The sequence below is a fragment of the Hetaerina americana genome, unplaced genomic scaffold (assembly GCF_022747635.1).
Source record: "Hetaerina americana unplaced genomic scaffold, ioHetAmer1.1.p SCAF_8, whole genome shotgun sequence".
NCBI lineage: Eukaryota > Metazoa > Arthropoda > Insecta > Odonata > Calopterygidae > Hetaerina > Hetaerina americana.
This window is the reverse complement of record NW_027287427.1, coordinates 43394114-43415904: the sequence shown is the minus strand read 5'-3', so window position 1 is coordinate 43415904 and position 21791 is coordinate 43394114. Positions and strand designations below refer to the sequence as shown.

At 41.3% G+C, this 21791-nt stretch overlaps 1 protein-coding gene across 1 annotated transcript in view; it reads left to right on the top strand.

Annotated features, from left to right (window-relative positions):
• Window positions 1–205: 205 nt before the first annotated feature.
• arr (low-density lipoprotein receptor-related protein 6) overlaps window positions 206–21791 on the top strand; it is a 586167-nt gene continuing 564581 nt past the window's right edge. The window contains exon 1 of the mRNA XM_071596606.1: window positions 206–353. Within this exon, the coding sequence (XP_071452707.1) occupies window positions 236–353 (118 nt within the window). The 5' untranslated portion in view covers window positions 206–235. The remainder of the gene's footprint in view (window positions 354–21791) is intronic.

Below are 21791 nucleotides of genomic sequence, written 5' to 3'. Positions count from 1 at the left end.
TATGCAGTTATAAACAATTATTTTTTTTAATTATAATTAATTAATACGTAATGGCTCGGATAAAGATTAAATTCTAATTTAAGCGAATAAAAATTCTGGGGACTATTTTTTGAAAGCCCCTTGGGTAGCGGAAGAACATTTCGATACAGCATGTGAGCGAGCTCCATGGGAGTCGCGTTTTTCCGAATGGAGGGACATCATCTGTTTGTTTCGTTCTGGTGCATCTGATGTTTTTATGAAGTGTAGCAGTGGTGTACAGTGCAAGTTATGTGGCAGGAACGTACTTATTTTTACTAGGATGGTGATGGTGCCGTGGGTCGCCCTGATAAGCTGTTTATTAACCTGTGTTAATGGTAAGTGAATACCTTGCTCGTCTTTTCATAGATGTGTACCGGTGTTGACAGTGGTATTTTCAAGGTTTTGAAACTGTTCAGTGGATTAGAAGAATTTTTGCGGCGTATACTACTAATAGAGATACACATGTTTAGCTCTCACTGGTTTAATATTCTTTATGTTATAGTTTTAAAACTTTTTCCGACATGCTCGCGAATCACTTCTAAGTTCTTCGCTCTTTTCGTAAATAGTTATTTATTGCCGGTTTTATCCTTCCTGGGATTACTTAGATCATAAGTATCTTCACAAAAATTCCGGCGAAGAGATTCTTTTGCCAGTGATCCATAGAAAAATCACGGGTCAAGACTTGGAACTAGTTTCTATTTTGTTCTGACGTGCCTGTGGGGCTTAGGAGGAATCCCTATGCGGTAGGTAACTTCCTAGCGTTTTCTTCTAATCTTTAGGCTTGACATTATTTTTTCCTGTATAGAATAAAGCTGTTATTGTAAATGGCAGAACGAAAGTTATCCTTCCACTTATTGTTTAAATCTCATACAATCGCTCATAACAAGGCATTTTTCTAAAAAAGTTAACAAGTACTATAGCCCTGGCTTTGGCACTGGTTGAGTTAGACAGAGGTTATTCTTGATTTGTTTTCTGTAAGGCTCCTAGCTACTGGACTGTATTGAAATAGTAATTAGAGATAACAGCAAATGCTTCGTTGAAGTTATGGAAATATATGGTGTCGAACGTTAGTAAATAGGTGACTATCATTCATTATTTTTCGTAATGCTTCTGATAATTGATTTGAAGAACTGTCTTTCCTTGGGGGAGCTACTTTTCGGCCGCATTCTGGGTTTAAACCGTAAGTTATTGCTCGCGGTCTATTTGTATTTGCTGTCGCTCTAATCGTAGCTCATTGTGCGACACTCAGTGTCAACTAATGGAAGATATACATTTTGAATACGATTATCTTTTATAATGCAGATTAGCGTATGGCCAGTTGTCCATGTATGAACAGTCCAGAGTCATTAAAACACACTATGCACCTTCCTGCATTGAATTTTAGGGTGGTGCTGCAGCTTCTTTTGGCATTCGTGCAGGTCAACTCTTATTGATAAACTCTCTCCGAAGTTGCTTTGTTCTATAATATTCTAAGTACTCATCACCCGATATAAACAGTATTGGCGGGTCATACGGATGTGCAGTTGTTATTCATTAAGTAGTCCGCGAGTATTTCTTTTTTCTTGGGTAGTATATTCTACCCTCTTTCCTTCCCAGATTGATGTTATATTTACTTTTAGAACAGTTTTGCAACGTATCATCTCCACATGGTGAATTTCTAGTCCGGCCGATGGCCTTGTAGGTAGTGTTTACTAGTCGCGCGTTCAAATCCAGTTCCGTTACCTCCTATTGAAAATGATTTATGCTAAAAATAACCAATGCCTTCTTATCTTTTGAAGGATCCACTTTTAAAACTCTTGGATATTTAGTTTTGAAATCTATATTTGCATCTAATTGTATCCGTGTCTTTTAATTATTTCAAATGTTCTCTAATTATTTGCAACTCTTACAGTCCCAATGCCTTTACAAAATGGCCTAATGTTAGTTCAGTTTGCATTCCCCCTCCACTCACCTCTTTTTGTCAGGCGAAAATTTTCAACTCACCACCCGTCTCATTGAGTAATTTTTGAACCATGTTTTGTTTTCAAGCGTTGTTGATCAAATAATGATTGATTTGGCATTACTCGCCTTTCATTTAAGTCACTATTGAGTTTGCTGTAATTTGATTAAAATATTTGTACATTATTCTAGTAGTTGGCACACAGAATAAATCCAGTTGCGATTAGTTTTTACAGTCTTCCCTATTTGCTTGCGCTAGTGTCCGAGTGGATTTCCCTGGTTTCGTTCAACATAAATTTACAGCTGTGATCTCTAAAGCTGCGATGAAATTCACCCCGTCAATTCTCATGCTGTTGTCCCATTTCGCCCTGTGATAGAGTAATGTCGTGGCAGCAGCCGTTGATTATTCTTATCATAAAGGCAAAAATTTAAGGAATGAGTTTTTTTCATTATATTCCCGAATCACGCCAGGAGACTTCCTTCGCATTTTGAAATCAGATCGTTTATATTCGTGTCACCGGATACTGTTAATGTCAGCCGTCCACAGAAAAGTATGGAGGCCAGAGAATTTCTTTTCTCCCGAGACAGGTGTATTGCACGCTCGGGGGATGAATGAACAGGTGGAAGGGGTGTGTGTGCTTGTGGCCTCCATCGGCCTCCCGAAACGCTGAGGGTCCCAAGGGGGCTCGCAAAGTGTTGCCCGATGTGACGTCTCCTTTTCGCCACGGTTGCTTAAACAGCCGGCTCTACGGAGGGAAGCACGGAAGGGGGTTTGTTGGTGGCGTGTTGCCGGCGATCCCAGTCCCCCTTGGCCCGAGGAGCGGCGGTCGCCGATCCGGGTATTGAAATCGGAGATAAGATATGCCGCCTTGTGTTTTGGTCTTCTTTGATTGACCTCCCGATTTCCTTGATGCCAATCAATCCCCCCCCTCCCAAATGAGGGCAAAATTCAAGCACTAATTAAATATTAGAGGGCTGCCTGGACCTCTTGCTCGAAATTTGACAGGAAGCAAAACTCAAGTATTCCCGCCCCCGGTGAGTTTTGGAAATTTGATAATGCCGATAGGTGGTTAGGTTACCCCCGTAAATATAGTTTTCCTCTCGCGGAAGTCTAATCATAATAATGGGCAGCACTTTAAGATGTAAATTTCCTGAAATTTGAGTCACTATCCCATACCACATGGTTTTAAACGTCACGTCTTGAAAGCACTCCTGCCACGATACTCGGGTAGGAATATGACATTATTCGGTGTTAATTTAAGAAATAGGTATCCGTGGACGGGTGTTTGATATAAAAATACACGGTTTCTCATTGGTTTTTATTGCGGTTTTTTCGACTGATATTCTCGTAGGCGTAAATGTGTCTCTAGAGTGAGCCGGGAATCAACAGCGAATGTCATTCTTGCAAGTTACACATTTTTTAAAATTAATCGAGACGAAAATAGCAATGCTTTGTTCGTATTTAACAAAGGTTTCATTTGGTTAGAATATCATGTAGGTTGCTACTCAATGCTACCCAATGTTTTCCCTGAGATATTTGAAATAAATGGTGTTACGCCAGCATTATGATGACAGTGCATAGACACAGATACATTATTAGAGGTATTGCATGTCGTTTACCGAAGTAGGAACAAAACTGTCGGGCGATGAATTATTAATTTTGTCTAGCGAGTTTCTTGAATTATTCGAAATTGAAATGCAAAACTATGTACCATTAGGAGCTTGTCCAACGGCATCCATTCATATGTGTAATTCATGTGAAGTAAATTCTTTATTAACGTTGACGCTTAATTGGTTGATTCATTATGATAAGACGGGTACATATCAATTATGAAGTTGGAAGATGTTTTGATGTCATCGTATTTTTAAAATGGTATTACAACATTGAAAGCAACTCAAGCATAGCTTAGGTAATGGTCTACTGCTCACCTCAGGTCAATTCAATTGTCTGGACGGTTACTGTGATTCGTGCAGATCGTCACGGTTATTATTAGGTAATCTACCGGTTAAGTTAGGTTTTTGGATGGACCCAGCTACTAAATAAATATTTTGTGATTCCTAACAAAATACAAAATCCAGTATCCTACTCTACATCAGACCCCTCTTCATCTCTGAGTACTTTCTTCCTCCCTTCATCCCGTCCAACATCCCTATCCTTTTCCTTCCCTTTCCTCGTTTGCCTAACATTCTCCCCTCAATTACAGTCTTCAACATCCCACTGCCGGTCAATACCCCCTTCATCCACTTTTCCTGCCTCCATAGGATTTCACCCAGCAAACCATCATCACGGTATCTATAAGATATTTACTCACCCGGCCGTACCAAAATTAGGCGCGTTGAAAAGGAATACTATGTATAATAAGTATCTATAATATATATATAATATCTATAATATATCTATAATAAGTATGTAACCGAGCTCCGATTTCCTCTTCGTCGGTAACTTGCTCCTTTGGCGGGTTTACCTTGATAATAATTACTTTGATTATGAAGTGATAATCAATCTGGATCGGTTCCATTGATCTGAATTAAGTACATACTTGGATCTACTAGTCCCTGCTGGGTTTTTGGAAGATATTTTCCTAGAGCTGTAGCCTGCTGGGAGCGTTTGAAAGTCTCAGAGAATAGAAAAACTTTATCCATGTACTTCAGTGAAACAAAAACAATTCCAAGCACCCCATAAAATGTGATCGAAGGGCTTAATAATCAAGCGTGAGTTGATGGAAATCATTGAAATCCATAATTAAAAAATTAACTTCGTAATTTCTAAAAGTATGGAACACGGTAATCTGACTTTCCTAATACGAGCATATCACATTAACATGGACTTATACCGCTCACCCTCTGCTATACGCGCCAATGGCGGCTCACAGGGTAACACGTTGATGCAGTTTTAATCCGTAAACATTTTTTATAAGTTATTAGATTCTCTTTGCCGATAACTTGAGCGATAACCTAGCTTTGACGGTACGCGAACTTGCCATAGTTTTGGGTATCCACTTGTGTTTGTGTATACGTAGGGCCATACCGCGTCATTGTGTTGTGAGGACTCACGTTGGGGTCTTGTGGGACACTCGTGTGAGTTTCTCCGTTCCCATGATTTCAATTTCATTTGTCCGTCGTCATCTATCGCATCTTACATGGTGGCAGAAGCACTCGTTGCGAAATATCTCATCCAATCTTAAGTCCCTCGTTTATTTGCCGGCCGTTTTTTTACGCATTCTCCCCTTCCCCAGCAAGAGGTTTACGTCTCATGAGTCCCGATCGCATTTTTCTCGGCATACCTTCGGATCAACGGAAGTGGTTGTACGCTCCATTACGTTAAGGGCTCCTCCTCACATGAGTACATACGTACCGCACTAGAGGTCTCGTCTCTCTCGGTCGACTGTTTCAGCCTCCGTCCCACAGTGCGGAACTCATTCAGAAATAATGTTGCGCTTCCTGCAATTTGTCCTTCTCTCGTCCATTTCAACTCCACCCAAATTCAAGGTACATATTGCGGTTCGTACCAGGATCTTGATTCCTCGATGACGTACCCTACGTTTTCGATGCGGTACTAAAGTGATGTTTTATGGTAGTGAACCGTTAAATGTAAGTTTTGAATTGACTTAGACTCACCACCGCTACATTGCTTTGTCACATCAAATAAGATACAACATTATAAACCCTTCCTCAATTCACAATGCTTCCAGCCTTCCTAATTCAGTCCAATGTGTCCATTCCATCCTCCCCAAACCTCACCTGTCTAACGTTCTTCCTTCCATCACTGTGTTCAGCATCCCATTGGCTGACAAAACGTTCTGTATCCACCTGTCATGTCTCCTTTGGAGGGTACCCAAGAATCCTCTCTCCTCCCCTAATATACCTATCATTTATTCGTTTGTATCTCTTTCCGTCCATGTTACCTCATGCTTCCCTACACCCACATCTCTCCAGTCTATGCCGCACAAAACCAAGCCCCATTCCAAAGGTTTCACTAATATTTTCTTAGCACCGTTATTTCACGTTCCCTATCATAAATGTGAAAATTCTTCGTATAACGCAATTCTTATTCTTATGTTCCTACTACTTTGCCTCCTTGATTTAAAAAAATTTCTTAAAAGGTAAATTGCCGCCTGCTCTAGACTAATTTTGCAAAGAAATACCGGTTACAAATTGAGTAGCTTCAGGCGTGTTATGGTGGAAATCGAACATAATAAATTTCTGATCGAAGCACTTTTCCACTTGATAATTGATAAGTAATAAGATTGAATTGATAATTATCAAGTGGATAAGTGCTTCGATCAGTTATTCATTAAATACCGGTTACAGTAAGCATATCGTCAATCGTGCACTTTATCTGTGCGAATCGGTGGTGGCAAATGGTCTTATTCCTCGACCCAAATCATCCTCGCGAAATAATTTCGTCGAGAAGTACACGCAATTGGTCTCCATCGCGTTGGGGAACAACTTTGTGGTTCCTGCGTAATCAGTTTTACATATTGTCCCTCTTTTGGGAATGTCGTATAAAGCACCGCACCCTTTTCTTGTACGAGTATTAAGAAACTGATGTATTTCCCTTACTCGATTGCGGTGTGCCTCGCCAAGGTTTCAAGTGCTTCCCAGAAGGATATCTCTTCCCTGTAGGTATTTTTTCTTGGATCCATCTAGAGCAAATATCCGCAGCAGTTGGTACTGAAATTGACAGGAAATTGATTGCCTTTTGATTTCGGGTTACATCGCTAAATTACACATGAAACCGTATCGCCAAGTTTAAAATTGTTATTTTCTCCGTATTCAACCTATTTGTTGGTTTTGGTTGTGAGGATTGATGTCACCCCGAACTAAGCGTGTAATAATCACATGCTGATAGGGAAAGGGGGGTGGGGGTTGCAGTTCCTTTCCTTGCTCTGGTTTCACTCCTCGAACACTCTCGGATACCCGTTTTCAGTTTCTCTCTTCCACCCGCAAGGGTTTTTTGTTTTCTTCTTGTGGTTTATCGTATATTATCAGAAGTACGTGTACGAGTACTTTGAAGGTCCATAGACTTCATCGTTCCTTGCGGAACTTCTCGCGTTTCCGCTACTATTGCCATTTCATCTGAGCATTTTAATTTCTTCACGTTCCACCTCGACTTTATGGCCAGTTATTGTGCTTATTTCAATGCGTAATCTAGGTGTAAGTGGAATAGTGCTGGCGAGAGGATATTGCATTCTCGTCTTAACTCCTCGGTTTATTTTGCCTTCTATTTTATTCCGTTTTTCATTTATATGGTTATTATCTCATTATTATAGAGATGATGGATTATTCTTCTGTTTTATACCATTCCGAGCGCCTCTAGTATCTTGAACATGTTTTTCCATCGAGGTTATGTGAGGCCTTCTCCAAGTCCAAGAATGACACATCCGCCGAAGCCGAATCCGTTTTCGGGTAATTATCCGTGTTAGTACTTTCGATGCTTGTGAAATCAGATCTAATGTTCTGTGTTCTTCGAATTAATATATTCGTGGTTTCTTCGCCAATGCAGTAGCATGGTAGAAATGTCGAATAATGAAGTGTTAAATGTGTGATGCTTCTTTTCATAATTCGATTTATTCTTATGTGGATTGCCAGATTCTATTGGACCGTGCATGCTCAGGTAAACGCGTGTATTTATTTTCTTATTAGCATACTTCATCCTTTTAATAATGCCATTCGTTTCCCCAAATGACATCAGTGAAGTCCTCTGAAAATGAGTCTTAATGAATTATTTGTGTGGGAAAAACTCCAGAGATGTTCTTAAAACTAATAAAGAGAATTGGGTTACCTTATATACACACAGAAAAGATGTCTACGCGTTTTCGATTATATGGTAGAAGTTATTTAAAATTCCACAGTGCAATGCTATCTTCTTGTAATAGGTTGAATTACGGATCGCCCAATAAATTTGTTAATGGCGGTATTTAAAAATATTATTTTTTATTCCCTATTGCGAAGTTCCACATAATCAAAGCCGAACCAGCCCTGATGGGTTTCGGGTCGTAGCGATGGCGTTGTATCATTTTGTAAAATGTCATTTTTTATTTTGTCTCTCTTCTCCCTTTGAAAAGGATTACTTTGGAATGGTATATACTTTTTGTAAGTAATATCTGAATCTTTTGCCAATAATTCAACTAACTTCGCCCTCTTCGGATGCAAGAATCAGTTTTTCAATTTCTTCATGAGTCTGCGTCTAATCTTTCTAGCGGCCACGTGGACGTGTAGGAAAGGGTTTTATTTGGGTTATGTAAACTAGATGCTAGAAGAGGTGGTGTGGGTACGGTATTTTGGAAAGCGGAAAAGCCAGCGGTGTAAAAATGAAGCGCTTAATTAGCCGAGTAACTATAGAAGGTGGCGAACACTTTCTCTTGCGAGGAATGTTTACTCACAGCAAAGGCTAAATCTAATAACTAGAAAATCCTCCATCGAGGGGTGAAATATCGTATTCCCGAATACCTAGGCCGAAGATTGGAAGAAGATGAGAAGAAATTGCAGTATGGTCTCGTTGATGGATGATGATTAAAGTGTTCCATTAAGATTGGACAGAGATATAAGCGTGAGAAAATAATCGCAATGGTGACTGAAGAAACTTATCCGGCGCGTTTTTTGACGCGGTGACCAGTTGAAGTCTGCTGTGGAAGGCTAAGTATGAGGGAAGAAGTACTCGAGAATACATAACCCAGGTGCGATGAACGAGGTTTTTCTGTAAAAAAATATGCGGTCTTAAAATGGCTTTTATGTGATCGTGGGCTTTGAGAGAGCAATAATGGATTTTATAATGTATGTTGCAGAGGATTTCTTTTCTCTCTAATATTGTCCAAGTGATTTGTTGTGGTGATATTTTGTCGGGTCCTTGTAATTCCCCGTGTCAAAAGTAAACTCAAAAGAGTTTTGCACCTTTCTGAAAACTTTGATTTGATCTGATCGTGGTCGTTAGAAGGCCTTCCTAGTTCCTTCAGGGGCTTCATGGCAATTCATTTATTACCAGTTTTGGATTACTCGCGGGTTTTCTTTGAAGTTCATTTAATGCCCTAATTAAACATTTCTTAGTTTGGTCCCAAGTAATTTTCTCATATTCCACTCTTGGGACTTTTCTGATCATTCCATCATAAATCTTGTTGCACCCTTAAAAATACCTATGCCTTGCTTCTCACCTGCTGCATTGCCATTTCAGATGGGAGAATAAGGTCTTTTATGACTTCCTCATTGTGTCTAAGTTTAGGGTAGTATCCTTTCGGAGGGTGAAGGGAGGTGGCCGACCTTGCCTAGGGAGGGAGATAATGGCCAGCCCCTTGTATGTTATCCCGAGGGAAGTTTATAACGCTGTAGCATGTGAGAGAAGGCAAGGTCTCTGGGGTGATATTTATGAAAGGGAAGGAACACTCGGGGCGGTTTCAGGTTTCCAGTTCTGACCCAAGAGCGTAGATGGGTCGGCTGCCCTCGTTCGTTTATAATTATACGGTTGAAGTCGGTCTCGTTGGACATCTTGGTCCGTTCCCTGCTTCTGGAATGGTAGGAGCTTCGTCCCAAACGGTGAAATATGTGCTGTTCAATTTGTCTGAAAAAATCATCGGTTTACAAAGATCCGCCGAGCTTTCTTCTACATCCTCACGAAAGCCTGGAATGAAACCAAGTTCTGACGGCGCCATGGGGGCTATCCAGAATCTCGTTTCCCCAGGCGGCGACTGTTGAACCACCTTATAATTTTTAAGGAAATTGAGTCGTGATTTAGTAATTCGAATGCCTGCTCACAGCCCACACGTCCGCTCCACACGGTCGGAAAGCTTTTTGACATTCTTCTTGCCATAATTCCTGTCGCCAATTTCATTTTCTGCGATTTGTTATCCCGGACTGGGTTCTATAACAGTCTTCAAGCTGCCTCGTTTACGACATTTCTTTAGGAACGACGAGTTTTCTACTGCCGGCCAACCGCCCTCAGTATCATGGTCACTCATTCAATTGCCGCAACCCGGGCATTCAGTAGATGTCACCGCCGTTGCTTTCATGGATATCTCAGTGCAGTTGTTTCATGGATCCGTTGAGTTTGATTCTGCGAATCGGGAAACCGATGATCTACGAGTTCACGTTCACACTCCTATCGCTCAATCTTGCATGTAACACTCGAGGACATTTCGGTTACATTAATATTTTCGTTTAGTTATTGCATTGAAAATACTATCTTTTGAAAGTGCCGCATCGAGGATTATTTTGTGTGGGAGTACGTCGTTTTTCTAGGTATTTTTGTTCATATTTCAAGATGGCTTACTCTTCCCGTAGCTGTATCATTGTTTTTGAAGGCCTTACAGTTATTAAACTTTGTAGCAATGTTTAATTTACGGTTGATGATAAAAAATTAACATTCTCACACCTATTAATTAAGTGTACACAGTTTGCATCCTTAGTGTTTTCAATCGACTTATTCTCATTCTCTTGAATGCAAGCTTTTATTCCGAGTTACTCCTTTGCAGGAGTCGGCGAAAGAGTGCCTCTTCGTTTGTATCCCCGCTAATGCATCCTCATCCATCATAGTGCACAGCTGCGTATTGATGTTTAATCTGTATTGTGCTTTGAGATCATAACTGGTGATTTCAAACGTGCTTGTTTACTTTCATATCGAGCCCAGGGGCGGCTTTCATTCCCTTTCTCTTTGAACTCCTTTGCCTATTATCTTAATTGAAGCGCGAGACATAAGAGAGGAGGCCTTCCCCAATAAGGCCGCTCTATGGGAAATCCAAAGCACGGAATTTGATGTAGGCCTTATGACATGCGTCATATCTCCTTAGAACCAATCAGCCTCCGTACGAACGGCGCTCTTTTAATCTTTTTATATTATACGATTTTTTTCGCCGCCTCCTCTGAGACAGGTTCACCAAATTCTTCGTCGCACGTATGTCCGGCGTTCGGGGGTTGAAATCCGATAGCATTGGTGGGGTTTGGGGGATTTTCTGGCCATTCGTCCACCCATCCATTTTCTGGCACGCCATCGAGGCAGTCTAAGCCGTGTGCGGAACTTAGGAAAGGTTTTAACTGGTCGTGAATCGAGAGGGGGGACGTGGCGATTTCATTTCACACACTCCTTTGCCTTACACCGCTCGCAATGCCGGCATTCTTCAGTCTCTGTACTGCTGCACTTCAACCATTTATAAAGTGAAATTTTTATCTTTGGCTGCATAGCTATAAGACATTATGCGAAAGTAATATCCTGATAAAATAGTCGCAGATCTAATAAGTATTTAGTTCCTATCGGGATATATGCGTCTAGTCGTCATTTTGTTGAGGAAAAATGTATAATTCCTTTAATTTATTGGTGCATGATATCGATGCATTTTCATTGGAGTGAAAATTAAATAATATCATAAATCATTGTTAATATTCTCTATCCTTGTATATAAGGATGTATTTTTTTTATTTTTTCTATCCTTATAGAAGTGAAATCGGTAGGTAGGCGAGTTTGGCAATAAAGTTTTCGGAGTTTTTCGATGAACATCGTTTGTTTTCGGGTGCACGTGGTGAAATATCGGACCCAGTAAGCGGAGATTGCAGCACCATCATTTAGATTAGTCCGGTGACTACTGTGGCTGGTTATTACGGAAAATTATTTTGGCTTCATGGCAAATTTTTATTTTATGCCCTCTTGAACTTTCGTAAATATATGCAGAAGTGCCTAGTAAATGTCAGTTAGGTTTTTATTTCCCTTTTGTCGCTGGTTCGAATCCCGCTTCTAGTTATATTGCAGTATTGCAGTATAGTACTAAATATTTGTCAGACCTGAGTTTCTAATGTAAAGTATGACTCCGGCTGCCTGGACGCCTTGAAGTAGGTATTTACAAGAGTAGTAATCGATCTCTTGGCGATCGATTGAAGTAGTAGTAATTTTTATGGGAGGCGACCGACAACTGAGGTCATTTGCGCCATAGGGGATGGACAGGGAAGGATGAAGGGTGGAGAGAAACCCGGCGTAAGTGTTAGCCTACTCTTTACGAAAGGGGCCAAGGGGTCCGCAGCTTAACGTCCCATCCGACGGACGGCGTACTCACTCAAAGTGCCCTCCACAAAGCACCTCAAGTAGGGATCGAGATACCTCTGAAAAATATTCAACACCGCCAGGATTTGAACCCGCGCCCTCTGGGTGGGAAGCCAGTACGTTAGCCCCCGCGCCATCTCGGTCCCCACGAGTCAAACTATTCATATTGGGATAAACATATACTAGGGTTAATCGCTAAATCTATAGCGATTACACATCGGAATTTATTGTTCAAATAAGCTAAGGCAGTGGCAGTTAAATTTGTAATATTTTACATCCAATTTTTAATGCGTACACAATTTAAAGTTAGAATAATTATGTGCGACGTTTTTCATCAATGTCCCCTTATCATGTGAAGCATGTATGGTATGAATGAACCCGTAACTGTCTATGCATGGCTGGTGTCCTAGCCTTTCCCACCAAACTCAATTGCAGAAGCTCGCGGGGTACGATATTTTGCGGGTGTGGGAAAGGAAATATGCATAAAATCATCCTAATTCAATCTTGTTACACAAACTTACAATCCATGCACCATTTCCACACTGGGAGTGATCGCCGTCCGTGGCCGAGTTCCTGTCCCTTCGACGAAAAAGGTTTCTCCTTCTCTACCTTGGTTTATCAGGTCCAAGAACAGTCCTTCATTTTTGTCGTTGGCCACTCGTAAGTATCGAAATACACTCGAGTTCTTACGACACGTCTAATCCAGCACTCATTCCCTACTCTGCGGAACCGTTGGACCGCATTTTCGTGCCATCCTCGTAGTTTATAGTCCCACCCTCTATGTCACATCTCCCGCCCCATGCAAGAATGTCCTCCAGAAATTCTCGCTCCCTGATGTCACGGGGAGGTAAACTTCGGGATCGGGTTAATGCTGGCGCCCAGTTCTCCCTCCCCGCCTCGTCGAACGTGCCGTAAAAATACAGGTTATGTCTAAGTGAGAAGAAATACGAGAACTGTCCGCTCTTAGAAATAAAAAAAGGCGAATTGCAAGGCATTAAAAAATATGCCATTCGGCACCGAGGTGATTTGGTGCGCATCTAATTGTAGGACGACCACGACTTTTGACCTACGGCTCTAAACGTACTTCGGTTCTTACTCCAGCCTCATGAAAATTTATGTTTACACGGCTTTGTTCGAGTCGTGATATGTTTATAGTTACATAATTTCGGTATGCACTGAATAGGTGGCGTGTCATGAGATGTAGATTACACAGCCGTCGGACGAAAGAAAAACTATATGCTCTAAACAAGGCGCGGGTATACAAAAATATGATTTCTTTACTCATCCTTAAGCGTACGTCATACTCGAATTTTCTGTCCTAGCATTTATCCCCGTGACCACGCGAACTGTATTGCTTAGGTTTTTTATGCGAATCAAATGACACCAGGAACGATAATCATCAGCTATGAATTAGAAAGCCGTAACGGAAAAAGTAACTTAATGCTTAATTCAAATATATAGTTATACCAACTTGGCTTTCGGTGGGACAATAATATGCTTTCTCTCTCTCTCGCTCTCCTTATATTTTTGAGTACTGTAAAATTCAGCTGTGTGCAAAACTTGTCTCTAACTTTTATTAGGTCCTACCTTAGGGAGCTTGATTCAAGCGAATTAGCTTCGGTTTAGGTATACGGAAATGCATCAGTGCTCAAATCAACGGAGTGACTTGAAAGCGAGACAAAATTATGCATGGGTGAAAATTGTTATGACGGTAATTGGGAGTGAGTTCTGTGGTATATTTAGGGCAATAAATTTATCTGAAAGAATCTTTCAACGCTTATCTTTAAACGATGAAGGGAATCATAGAGCATTGTTGGCATATGTTGGAAGACAACCAGCTCTGTTAGTTAACATTAACTTATTCTTCATAATCATTTCCAGATTACCGTTCCCCGCTCCTCAACAAATATAAATTAAGCGCCAGTGAATCCCTTATTAGTTGCTAAAATATATTAAATAATACCAACAATATTATACCAAAGTTACATTCATACTGAAGCCATATTACTTCGATGTCTTAATTGTAAAATATTTCTTAACGCTTGAAAAACGAGCTCTTAGAAACAAGAAGAGCGATGCAATAATCGTCAGATGAAATAATGACGACGTGTTAGGTTACTTAGAATACATGATTTTTACTCACGCTCATGTGTAATTTTTTTTATATTTTCTTAGATAAAAAAATACTATGGTTTAATATCTGATCTTGGTTTAATATTACATCGTCCCACATCTGTACCGCTCATCTGTTTCCCCATTCATCTATCACCTCATTTTTTCTAGTTTTACCCCTCCACTTCCCTACCTCCACTCATCCTCCCGACTCTCTTCTCCCTCCCCTCGGTCTGCTTTGGCGTTCTGTCCGCCCACTCGACAATGCCTTTGGAAGCGGACACCTCGCTTCCCTCTGGACCCCTTAGTACGCTGACAATCTCCTCTTACGGAAAAATAAAAAAAAAAGATTCCGTTGCCCCTCCTGTACCTCCTTTCGTCCACCTGTTTTCGTTTCGGTCTCACAGCATCCATCCCTTGTCTCACCGTGGTCTCCAGTACGCCCGGCCTGGACCGAAAAGATTGGCTTGAACTTGCTTTGAGTACTTGGCGGGTCCGTTCTAGTTCTTTAATGGTCTCCCATTACTCCCCTCCTATCTAGCCATTTGGGAACACTTTTCCACTGAGAATACGTTCCAAATTATGATGTTTATTATATATATATATTATATATATATATTATATATATATATTTATGATGATAATTATATACATATATATACCGTAAAATCAGTTAGGTTTGCTGATGATCAAGCTTTAGTTTGTCAGTCAGCCAAGGGGCTGCAAGCATTGCTTAGTGAATTGGTAATTCAGTGCGACAGGTATGGGATGAGGATCAATGTTAATAAAACAAAGGTTATGCGATTCTCTAGAAAGAAAAAGGCCAAGCTTAACATTAAAATAGGAGGGCAAAAACTAGAGCAGGTAGAACAGTTTACGTATCTCGGTAGTGTTTTGGACCAACACGGTCAAAGTAGTAGGGACGTAAGGAGAAGAATTGCGCTAGGCAAAGAGGCTTTCACAAGGAGGAGGGAGTTGATGACAGGGACTTTGAGTAAGGATGTTAAGAAAAGACTCGTAAAAACTTTTATATGGAGCGTAGCTATGTACGGCGCAGAAACGTGGTAATTGAAGCAGGAGGATAGACGTAGACTGGAGGCTTTTGAAATGTGGGTGTGCAGAAGAATGGAGAAGGTGAAATGGACAAAGAAGAAAACAAATGAGGAAGTCCTTAGTATGGTGGGCGAAGAGAGGGGTTTGTTGGGAGAAATCCTATGGAGGCAGGAAAAGTGGATGAAGGGGGTATTGGCCGGCAGTGGGTTGTTGAAGACTAGGGGAGAATGTTTGGCAAACGAGGAAAGGGAAGGAACAGGATAGGGATGTTGGACGGGATGAAGGGTGGAAGAAAGTTCTCAGAGCTGAAGAGGGACCTGATGTAGAGGGGGATGTTTTGTTTTGCTAGGGGTCACTAATTATTTATTTAGTAATTTTGTCCATCCAAAAACCTACCTTAACCGGTAGATTCCCTAATAATAATGTGTATAATATATTATATTATGTATATATATATATATATATATGTATAATATTTCCTTATATATATGTGCAAGTGCACATTTGACTATGTACGTGCAAATTTATATATTTATGTCATTGTTTGGTAGGCTTCCTTTGTGGTAGTTTTTGGATGGATGCAAACTTACACCCCTAAGTTTCTTTGCCCCGCCTAGGAAGGCATAACGCGCGGCCCTCCACACTGTACTTGTATTGAACCCTTTTTTAATCCTGCATACATCCTACCTCCCTTCATTCCATCCAACGTGGCTAGCCTTTTCCTCCCTCTTCCTCGCCTGCCTAATGTTTTCCCCTGTATCACAAATATTAACATTCCATCGCCAATCGAAATGATCTACATTCACCTTTCCTCGCTCCTTTGGATTTCACCCAACAGTCCCTTCTCTTCCCCCACCGTGCGTATTACTTCATCGTTTGTTTTCCGTACCGTTGATTTAACCTTTTCCATCCTTCTCCACTCCCAATTCTCAAAAGCCTCCAATCCACGCCTATAATTTGACTTCAAAGAACAAGTTTCCACGCTTTCAAAACCAGACTTTATGCATCACTGTGTTCACATATCTTTTCTGAACATGCTTATTCAGCGATCCCGTAATCAACTCATCCCTCTTTATAAACACTTTGCCTTCCGCAATGCTAAGTCTCGTTCGGGAACCATCACTGTTCTAACGAAATTTTGTGACTAAATTCCTTCCTCGTAAATGCAATGAATTAATCCTTGGAAAAGCCGAAAACCTGCGAAATATAATTGGCTTAGTGAATATTTGTGCACAAAATGATGTTGCTCTGACACCCCCCGCCACACGCCCATGCGGAGTCTTGCTGGATATTATATATGTAGGTAATTTGGGATGATAATCCGGGCGAAAATTACTGTAGTCGTTCCTAATACTTAAAATATTTCAGGCGGTCTCATTGTCGATTCCAAGGTTGTGTGATGATTTCGTGCGTGCTTTGCATTTGTCGTTTCCCCCGGTCTTCGTGCGCGGGCTTTGTGGCTGTCTTGCCTTATTTGTTTACAGTAGTCCGTTATCATGAATGTATTCCAGAACATAGGTAGGTCCTTTCGGAAGGTACCGTGCATACAGCGTGCGCAGCATTTCAATTTCAAGTCTTCCATTGGCCGATTTTCTTTGAATGAATGTGTTCGTTAGTCTCATTTTTCTCATTTCTTGCGTTCAAAAGAATAAATAAAGAGAAGGCATCAACAGTGGGATCGGCGAGCCGAAAGAAACGTGCTGCGTGAGTAGTGTTTCCTCAAAACTTCTCGCCTTTCATTTCAAATCATTTTTATGAACTGCATTTTATTATTCTGTGATTTGCCTTTGCGCACTGGATGTCGTCGAATGTCAGAATGTTTGCATTTTCTTTGTACCCAAATATTTTTTACGCCTTTACAGGACGAGAAAGCTGTCATGAATTTTGCAATCGCTTCGATTGAATTTCAAATTAATTTTGGGAAAGAGATCGTCCTTGTCAGAAATTGTGGAATACCGAAAACTAAGTGGGAATTATTCATACTTAGTTAATGAGTCTGGGATGTACGGCAGGAAGGTATGAGGTAAGGGTTTTGTCTAATCGCAGTAGTTGTCTATTCAAACTGTTTCTGGGCGGAAGGAATACATTTAAGTTTTTAAACTGTTTAATCGGCGGTTCCAGGTAGTCGACTACGAGTACAACGACTAACTACGCAAGAGTTTCATTTTTGTCACTTTTTATGAATATGAACATTTATGTTCAGTGGGGAATTGATGCAGACAAAGTGAATGGTCATTAATCAATATTAATTTGTTTTCTGCAATGTCTATCCTTTTCGTAGAGGCATCTGCATATGCTTCGTCACTTGTTAGGACACCAGTCTTTATATGGTAACTAAATTAAGAATGCCTTTCCTAGCCTAGTGTTTCCCTTGTTGTGTCCGCATGATCTTATTTACGTGCACCGTGATGAGTATCGATAATTCGTAATGTTTTGCAATCAAACGCGATTGTCCTCTACCTCTCTAAAATGTGCTCGCTCTACAGGGTCGCACCCAAAAATGGTAGGACTGATTTTTTTACAAAAATTTTATTGACGATCTACTTACATCGACTTAATAATCTTCAAAGTATGCTCCTTGAGCTGCTACACACTTAGTATAACGTTGCTCCCATTCCCCATACGCCCGCTGGAAATTTTCTTTGGGGATGCCGTTGATGACCCTCGTCGAAGTCTCTTGAACGGCTTTTATCGAGTCAAAACGTCGTCCCTTGAGCTGTCTTTTCATCAGGGGGAAGAAGAAGAAGTCCGGTGGTTCCAGATCGGGAGAATAGGGCGGGTGCGGCAACGTGGCAACGCCGTATTTGGCCAGGAGCTGTCTGACGACGAGCGCGCCATGGCACAGCGCGTTGTCATGATGAAGCACCCACACCTTGCGCATGGCCAAATCCTGTGAAATAATGCGTTGGACGTTGGATGCAGACAGACCCAACTGGTCTGCAATTTCTTTACTGGTTAAGCGTCGGTCTGTGTTCAGCAGTGTCCTCACTCTGTCCACATTCGTGTCGGTTCTTGCCGTCGATGGCCGTCCAGAGCGATGGTCGTCTTCAACGAGCTCCCTACCCTCTTTAAACAACTTGTGCCACTCAAATACTGTGGAACGGCTTAAGACAGTGTCCCTATAAGCCTGCTTGATCATATCGGGGGTCTCAGTTGCCGTCTTCCCGAGTTTCGCACAAAACTTCACGGAATAACGTTGCTCTAAATTCAGATTCATTTTGTTTTTCGACGCGGACAAAAAACTTGCTTCACTAAAAACGGTGTCCTCACTCAACGACAGCCCGCAGGCGACTGAGGTTGATGTTGGTCTGTTGCTAAGAGCCCCCTCCACCTTACCCTGCCAGGCAGACCCCCCTCCACCGCTCCGTTCGCGCCAGAGAAAATCAGTCCTACCACTTTTGGGTGCGACCTTGTATCATGGAAAGTTTTTCATTTTAGTTTCTCTGATAGCCTGCCTGGTAGTACTTACTTTTTGAAACGTCATTTGGCAGATCCGGGGCTTCAGCTTTGCCAGTCATCCGATATAAAAATCTTATTTTTGTTACCTAAATTGTCAGCTGATATAAAATATTATCACTCTAATGCCTCTTCCTTATGTGTACATTACCCTTATAATGGAACTAGGTGTTCGAGCGCTGTCATACGCTCTCAGATATATGGTTAGATGTGAAAGGTTCACTTGAACGTCATCCCTCCCGGATAATGCAGTGGAGATTGACGCCTTTTTTTTGGTTCGTAATGGAGCTCGATTTTCATCCTCGTACTGAATTACGAGGGTCATCCGGAAAGTAGTACCCGTTCGTGCCGCATGAAGTGCTGACGCCGCGAGTAGCCGCTGGACGAGGTCAGATAGCTTCAGTGGCTTGTCTGCCTTCTCTGAGCCAAGTTGCGTGACGCTAGCATTGCCTGTGTTGTTTCTGTGATTGTTTACAATGTTTAAAAAAATTGAGAACGCCGCCAGTTGTGAAGTGAGGGCAGTGATTAAATTCCTCAATGCAAGAAACGTTCGCCCATGTGATATTCATCGCCAATTAAAGGAGGTGTATGGAGACAATGTAATGGACGAGTCGTCTGTTCGGCGGTGGTGTCGCAACTTCAACATGGGGAGGGGGAACACACACGACGATGAGCGTTCGGGGAGACCGTCTGTCATTACAGACCAACTGGTGAGCTCAGTTGACGAATTCGTGAGGAACGATCGGCGCGTCACAATTGATGACATCTGTGAGCATTTTCCCAATGTTTCTCGAACAATTGTTCATGAAATTGTTAAACACCATCTGCATTATGCAAAAATTTGTGCAAGATGGGTCCCTCGCGTATCTCAATGAGCTGGCGGCGAAGGACTATGCAGCAGGAATACAGAAACTTGTCACACGTTATGACAAATGCCTTAATTTGCTTGGAGATTATGTTGAGAAGTAGTTTAAAGTATCCTCTTTCAAATAAAATTTTTTATGTTTGTTAATATTTACTTTTGTGTCTTTATTTCACGAACGGGTACTACTTTCCGGATGACCCTCGTACAAAGGAATGAGACGTAATAAAGAATTCATCCCCTCAGATTGTACAGAAAAAGCAGTAGCATCTTTATGCATTTATTAAATTAACAGAAAAATGCAATGAAATAACTGCATGCACATATCAGACGCAGGTATTCTGAGTCGAGACAGAACGTCGGTCATCCATGCGAAAATTACTTCTTCGGCGTCAATGCTAGAGAGGGCTCGCCTACGCGTCGGCCTCAGGCTCCGTTCTCGCATTCCACACTCCGCGCTCACCTTTCACCTTGCGTTCGGCGGCCCTTACTATCCCATAGTTTATAACGCCCGGCGCCTGTATTTCTTGCTCCCGTTCGGCAGGCAGCCTCTGCATTCTCCCCGTTTCCCACCAGCGCCCTCTGTGCGCTCGCGTTGTTTTCGCGTCGCGGGTTTTGCCTCATTAAATTGAACCGTCTGACTTGAATTATTATCGCGATCCGTTAATCCGTGTCGAAGTTGAACGAGTCTCGCGTGCTCTCGCTAGAGTGGCTCGTTCGCTGTACTTAAGGCGTCGGCGGTTAATGAGTCTCGTTTTTCTTTTGTTTATCGCCCCGGTGGTTTGTTTATTAGGATCGATCCCAAGCGTGCCGCGTGTATATCAGTTTGCAATTTCCAGGAGTCGGGTTATTTTTTTTTTTGGAATTCGTGATGCAGGTTTGTGAGTCTTCTACCTTTAATAGACCATACACTGGGAGTTTCTTCGCGGAAACGTCCTCGTGTCGGCGGCCTGTGGGGAAGGATGTGGAGGAATTTGCGGGTATCATCTGTGCGCACCATTTTCGCTTGCTTGGCTCTATTTTAAGGTCGGTCTTGAGCGTAAATTTTATGCAGAAAGTCGTCCTTGGTGGTTGTTTTTAATTCTTATAATGATTACTTCTGCATAAACCCTGCACAAATAAAGTCATTCCCTTATTAAAAAAACCATTAAGTGTTCACATACAAGTGCCGACTGGGAAAATTTTGCGATTTTTAGAAGTGAAGAACTCTCGGATTACAAACAATGAGGATTGAGGTGTGTGCGGGATGTTGAAAGTTGAATAATCAGCTCCTAAAATGGGAATATTTGGTTCACTTTGATGTAATTGCTTCTTCGACTCCTAATTCTGTCATCCGGAATGTTATTATAATTTTAATATTATGCCTTGGCTGGATAGGGGTAGATTGGAAATGTAATTACGCGTAAATGCTACTGAACACTGAATTCCATTGGGTTATGTTTTTTGCGGCTTCGTCAAGGTCACTTTCTTCGGCAGAAACTAGTTAGTCCGAATTGCCTTATTCAATGAAATTGATTTTATCTCTTTTGCTGGGCTCAAATGTTATATCGATGGGACGGTAGATATAACACCAGAGATAATATTATCTCGGTGAATTCTCCTCTATGCGGCGTGGAACTTAGCTGTGATAAATTCTCGAAGAAGCGTTCCAGTCAGCTTGTTGCGTTGTTTAACTTGAACTGGACACATTGGTCAGCTGATCATGACTTCAATTTTCGTTGAGCTTTCTGCTTTTGAGGTTATCTCCGGTTTGTGAAGGGATTTTGCTGCCAATTGATCTCGCAGTTAAGGACCGAGTTTAATCTTCATATTATTCAAAGGAGAACAGGAGCTATTTTTCATACCGTTGGTTATACACCGGTCACGGTTTGGTCATGTTTCGAAAAGTTTTATTTCGATTGATGCCATTTTCAAAATTTAATACTGTTAAGAATCAATTGGTAATTCTCTCACCTTTTTATTGTTTTGCGTATTGTACATTGCGGAGAAAATCGTTGAATCAAGATGGCTTTAGAAAATATCTTAAAATCACGTAATGAGTGGAGTGGCAATCAAAATTTGATTATAATGAGTCCTACAGTAATATTTCATTCATAAAGGAGGTGTGTGAATAACCCTTGTGTAATAATTTGTGAATAATTCTTCGTTGAAATATTTGGTAATACATTGACAGCGCCTATGTGTTTTGGGTAATTTATTTCTGACATTTTTTCGGTCCTCTCCTTTCTTATCCTTTCGGTTCTCATATTTTTAATTTTTTCTGACTAATTTGAGAATTGGGTTTAACCTTATTATTGTTGGAAGATTTTCAAATTCGGGGAAAGTTGCTGC